General features: G+C 44.7%; 1 protein-coding gene across 3 annotated transcripts in view; it reads right to left on the bottom strand.

Moving 5' to 3' along the window:
• Positions 1 to 431: 431 nt before the first annotated feature.
• The window catches only part of Mrps9 (mitochondrial ribosomal protein S9), a 52,090-nt gene continuing 46,521 nt past the window's right edge, over positions 432 to 6,000 (bottom strand). For 2 of the 3 annotated variants that reach the window (XM_036167744.1, XM_036167745.1), the window contains exons 10-12: positions 5,136 to 5,244; positions 2,758 to 2,927; positions 442 to 701 (exon numbers count right to left, since the gene is read on the bottom strand). In XM_036167744.1, the coding sequence (XP_036023637.1) occupies positions 610 to 701; positions 2,758 to 2,927; positions 5,136 to 5,244 (371 nt within the window). In that variant the 3' untranslated portion in view covers positions 442 to 609. Of the gene's footprint in view, positions 702 to 2,757; positions 2,928 to 5,135; positions 5,245 to 6,000 lie in introns of all 3 variants that reach the window. The other variant, XM_036167746.1, reaches the window with a different exon arrangement.

Raw genomic sequence — 6,000 nt, 5'->3', positions numbered from 1 at the left:
AAATTTATAAAACCTAAACTGCAAACTGATCCAAACAGGCTCAGCCTCACCACACTTCTGTCCAGCAACTGGGGCTGAACTGCCCCCATCGGCTGCAGCCTTACCAGCCACCCAACCCTGGAGGCTCTGAGCTCGCTAGCGCTGCTGGGCTCCCGTGCAACCCATTCCCTCCAGTCTGAGAACTCTTAGCTCTCCATTCCACGGGCACACTGCAAGAAGGACGAACTGTGTGGGCCAGCTGGCCTGGTGCAGCAAGTCCTACTCTGGGCCTACAGCATGGGCAGGCAGCGGTCTGTCTCGGGGAGGCTGCTACACCCTTCAAACAGAACCCCATCTGTACCACAGGGTGAGTATAACTTTCAAGTCCAATATTCCAAGATTTTGTAAATTACTCTCCTGTATTTTGAAAAAGTTAAACAAAAATAAAGAAGGAAACCAACATTATTTGTATTATTTTTAATGGTAATAACAACAAAACAGTCATGTCATAACTGAAACCCCAAACAATGTCTAGATGTACTGTCTGCCCTTGGTCAGTGTACATGAACGTGTCTACCCCGTGCCAGGCACACAGCACAGGTGCTCCTCGCTCGCCTGTGAAAGCCTTAGTTAGCGCTTCTTCCAGGTGAACTTTCTTCGGGCACCCTCCTGGCCTGGCTTCTTCCTCTCTCTGACCCGTGGGTCAGGAGTAAGTAGTCCAGCTGCAGCATAAACAGAAGCCTTTGTGAGTGTGGGAAACAGGCTGCCTAGCAGACAAGGAGTGAACCGCACGGCATTTACAGCAACTGCTATCGGAAAAACCTGGAGGCATGCAACCAAACCAACAACTCCCATCAGACGGCAGACTGTTTCCACTCTTTTGGGATACTTTTCTAATTTCAGATACAGACACCAGCAATGTTTTATGAGTCTTTTTTTCTGCAGCGTGGGAGAATTATGAGTCTTTGGTTCAGCAATACTGTTTCACTTAGGCTGAAGCCGTTCTTCTGTGGCCAGTCACTATTTACTGAGCTGGGATGTAGTCTTCATATTTCTTTCTTTCTTTCTTTTTTTTTTGGTTTTTCGAGACAGGGTTTCCCTGTGTAGCTTTGCGCCTTTCCTGGAACTCACTTGGTAGCCCAGGCTGGCCTTGAACTCACAGAGATCCGCCTGGCTCTGCTCCCACTGCCCGGCTATTCTTCATATTTCTAAGAATGACCCTGAACTCCCAATTCTCACATTTGTCTCCCAGCTGCTGGGGTTCTGGGTGTATGTCACTGCGCCTGGTCAGCAAGGTCTGAGGAATCACAGACACCTATTAACAGCCCAGGCCAAGGGGCATATAGAAACAAACAGCTGAACATATTTGAAAGAGAAGGATCTTGCTAGAATTTCTGTGAAAATGCTATTCCTTGGTGTCGTATTTCAGAAGCTGAATAAGTTCCGAGTTATTCTTTGGATATAAGCTGTCTGTTCTAGAAGAACAGCCACCTTTAGATGGAAGTGCTGTTGTCTAGTCATCAGGAGCCATCATGCTTTGAGACAACTCCTGAGTTAGTTTCAACATGTGGTCCACAGGGCATGTTAGTCACCATCACAGACACCAGGAGTACACTAGGGCTTATATAAAGGAATACACAGACCACTGTTTTCACTTATCCTTTTGTGTTGAGACGGGTCTCACTATGTAGCTCTGGCTGACCTGGAACTCGCTTTGTAAACCTGGGAATAATGGCAAGCTCTACTGAACCTGCTCCTTTTCACTTTGGTAACACCAGCAATCTTCTTATTGGCACAGGGCTTATGGTGCTATTTATTAGGGATTCATGGAATAAAATAATTACTTTGAATGGGATACAGATGGGTCCTACATTAAATTCAAAGTCATAATGCACATAGCTTCAAAGAGTACACCTCCTTCACTACCTACTTATTTTCACAAGTTGGTGAATCTGATAAAATGGCAAATTATTTATAAGCAAGCAACATTCCAATAGAAAATCAAGTAGCCTAAGCCACAAGCACCACCCTGCCATGTCCCAGTGGCTGGGGCCACAGGTAAAGAGACCATATAAAGTGTCCTATGCCCTGGAAAGGGGTGCAGTTCAAAGCACTAAGTGACTCCTGAGGGCTGCTGCATCTGCTGCACATACAACGCTTTCTTCCTGTAGATGGTGCAAAGACCATCTTGAGCTTGAATGGCTCCTACATGTTTAAGCAATATCCTAGTGCAAGACTGAAGTACATTCTTTATCCCACTGTGCAGAGTCCTCCATTCATGCCCAGGTAATAGGGTCACCAAGTGGAATGAAAAAGAAAATAAAATCACACTGCAATATCACAGTGGAAAAAAGGAAAATCCCTAGTAATGCTGGAAAAATTCACCTATCATTATTACTGATTCTTATGATAAAGTAAATTGACCAATCTGTTTCAAATACAGTTGAGTTATATGCTGGTTCAGCTGCACAAAAGATTATGCCTTAAGGCCAAAATAATTCCCACCAGCCTTGGGGCTGCATATTTTAGCAGGGACAAATGTCAATGGCTGAGAGGGAGGACCTTTCCTTGTCCTAATCATGGTTCACTTTGTAGAAATCCAGCCTGAAAATGACTTCTGGAGAATGGGAGATAGTAGTGGGCTGAGATTCCAAGAGGAAGTTTCCTCACACTAGTCTAAGTAACATCAACAAGGCAGCAGCAGCAGGATCTGTGCATGTGCATGTATAAACACACCCCCCACCCCCCACATGCACATGCGCACCCCCACACCCCTACCTTGTCTCATCCATTCCACCTCGTCCTCGGTGATGAAGCTGCATAGAGCTTTGGCCATTGCCAAGCGTATGGCCCCTGCCTGCGCCGATCTCCCGCCCCCGGAGACTGTGCAGGTGACATCATGCTTTTCCAGCCGGTCCAGGAAGTGGAAAGGGAACATCAACTGTTCTCTAAGGCACATCACAAATACATGGGGTAAGCCTCCTCTGAAGACATACGATTTCATACGCTACTAACCTTGTGAACAGTTATAAAAACCAAATGATGCCGGCCACAGTTACACCGTTCACACTTCTCCGTCAACTCGACACCAAGACATAGAAACACAGATAGATCCTCCTGAGGGTTAGAATGCTTTGCTTTTATGCAAGGTTCACAGACTTGGTTTTGGTTATTGACAAGGTAGAGCAGTTCACTGACCTTACTGTTTACTGATTATCTCAAGAGAACTTTGTGAAAATCAACTTGTAAAGAAGTGTTACAGCTGAGGAACTCCATTTACTCACTGAATCCAGCCTTTGGATTCAATGGTCAGGTATAAATTAAAATGCCTTCTTAAGCAAGACTCAAATGCCATTTGGCTTTCCTAAATAAGGTGTATTCTAATGTTTCTGCATAATGTAAGGTGCCCATCTCTGTCATGCTGTTTTTAAAGTTACCAAAACCACAGTGAACATGCCTCCTTCTACCCAAAATCACACATTCCTACTATAGTTCTCTAAGATGCATACACAGTCAAGCCTGCCCTTTCAGGACCAGGGAGCAAAGCACTGTGAGCACCAATGAGCAGGCCACACACAAGAATGGTTCTGTGCCTCCTCCCACTCAGGTGAACAAGCACCTGCTCAACACCATGTCAACATGATGCTCACTGTCAGATCTGCAAAAGAGCTGGATTTTGTTATCTTGCCTTTACCTTTGCCGAGTTTTTTATTTTAATTGATTTATGTACCCAAGGCTTTGTGTGCACTGGGCAAGCACTCTATCCCTGAGCTATGTATCTCCTGAACTCCTCCTTACAAGAGTCATCTTGGATGGCACTGACATCTTTTCCCTGCCTTGGGCAAGACGGACCACAGAAGATGCTGCTGACAGACTTCAAACTACAAATTGAAGCTGCCGGGAGGGGTGGACACGCCTTTAATCACAGTGCTTGGGAGGCAGAGGCAGGTGGATCTTGGTAGATGTGAAGCTTGTCTGGGTCTCACTGCAAGTTCCAGGCCAGCTAGAGCTAATACAGTGAGACCTTGCCTCAAAGGGGCGGCTGGGTAAGATTTAAGGTGTAACTGAAAACCAGATCAAGATAGGGTTGAGGTTTGCTGTTAAATCAGGAATTATTTCTGAACACAAGTGACAGACAGGCCACCTGTCAAATGCCACTCCTTGCTGTCAAGTCACCATCCTGTGGTGTGGGCCTCTCTGGCTTTTCCTGAGCTTCTTCCATCTATTCCAGTGCAGACGGCGACAGAATGAGTTCAATCTTTATCACACGAGTTAAGAACAAACTCCTTCCTGCCACAGGCACACAATGCACATTCCTGAGGTAGCTATTCTGTCCCTACACAAGCGTGAGAAGAGCTGTAGTCCCTTCGTCCTTAAACACCACCACACACTCAGGAAACAGAAGGTGTGGAACAGAAGGTGAGGAAATAATCATGCAGCTTCTGCTATGCATGGCCTCCAAAAACAACTACTACAACAATAACCACCGTCAAGAAGGGCTCTGCAAGGCAGTTCACTCGAGAGCACCAGGGGAGGAGAGTTAAGGGGCAGGAGACGTCTAATGCCTGTTTCTGACAAATGTCTGCCTCTCTGTGGATAACACACGGCACCAGGAATGGAGCAAAACTTGTATTTTGACTTTACACAGCCCAGGTCTCTTTGCTTCCTCAACATATGTACCATTATCTTCCCCAAGCAGAAGAAAGTTGAAAGAGACAAGGCAGACCTTTCCTAATGTTCACAATTAGGAGAAGCGAGCCTAAGCCATGGAGATCTGCTCACACTTTGCCTTGCTTCTCGGCCTCGCCAATTAAGAAGGCAGGGCTGGTTTCTGGAGTTGCTGCTTTCTGTGAACGCCTGTCTTCCCGTCAGAAGGTGATGCGTGCTTTCCTTACGTTTTGGCACACTCTGCATTTCAGAACGGGAGACGTGCCTCACAATATTCAAATTCCAGTAGGATCTGACAAAATGAATCAATTAATGGGGGCTTCTAGGAATGATTTTCTAAAAATCTGAAAAACTACCTAGAAAAATAGCAGTAGTTTCCACTTAGCTAGTTTATTGGGGAAGAGAAATAATCCTTCAGCTAAACAATCAGAAAACGGTGGTCTTCTTAATTATGATGATGAATTATAAGGCAGGAATGAAAACCACACCTGTCCTGTGTGACGGGAAAGTAAAGCAGATAATCAACTCCGTTCACGTGGATCTTCCCACTTCCCTGCTCGTAAACAACCGCCTGTGCCGTGGCGCTCTTTCTCCTGCCTGCAGGACAGAAAAGCCACAAGTGAGTTCAAGACCGTGCGTGCCTCAGAGTGCCCAGGGAGATCACTGCTCCCTACTGCACAACCCTGCAGAGAGGGAAGTTCTAGAAGTACCACACAAGCAGCCAACAGTAATGGGTGACTCACACTACAACTGAGGTAATAAAGTGGTTGGGAGGTAATTATGCTCTTCAATTCCATTTTAGAAACACAAATGACTTCAAATTTGTTTCAAGAACCAAGATATTCACACTCATTTGTCTTGCTACAAAAAACAGCAACCAACTCCTTGTTTTTTATAATTAATAAAAATGAATCAACACAAGTCTTTAAAAATATGTGAACACTAGAATGAAACACAACTGAAAAGAAATGAAAGAAATCCTTAGGCCAGGCAACATTTCAAAGGGGACCTGACAAAGGACTGAGGTTAAAATTGAAGACCTGTAAATACATTCAACCCATCAATTTCTGAAGAGGGATGTCTAACATCCTCGCTCATAATCCAAGAAAATTCAAATTGAAGCCTCAAGTTTTTATGTTACGTGTTTACATCTGAAATGCAGATTCACTGATCATTTGTAGTTTTTGAGACCCCTTATCACAAGAATTTTGTTGATTCTTCCAACTGAAAGCATGAAATAGTGTGTGTGGACCCACACTTTCTCTTACAAGAGTGCAAGTTCAGGTTTTTTTGTTTGTTAAAACAAAAACAAAAACAAAAACCTCCAATAGAACCTTAAAATCAGGAAACCCA

This window comes from Onychomys torridus, chromosome 18, assembly GCF_903995425.1.
Source record: "Onychomys torridus chromosome 18, mOncTor1.1, whole genome shotgun sequence".
Taxonomy (NCBI): Eukaryota; Metazoa; Chordata; class Mammalia; order Rodentia; family Cricetidae; genus Onychomys; species Onychomys torridus.
This window is presented reverse-complemented; position numbering and strand designations above follow the sequence as displayed.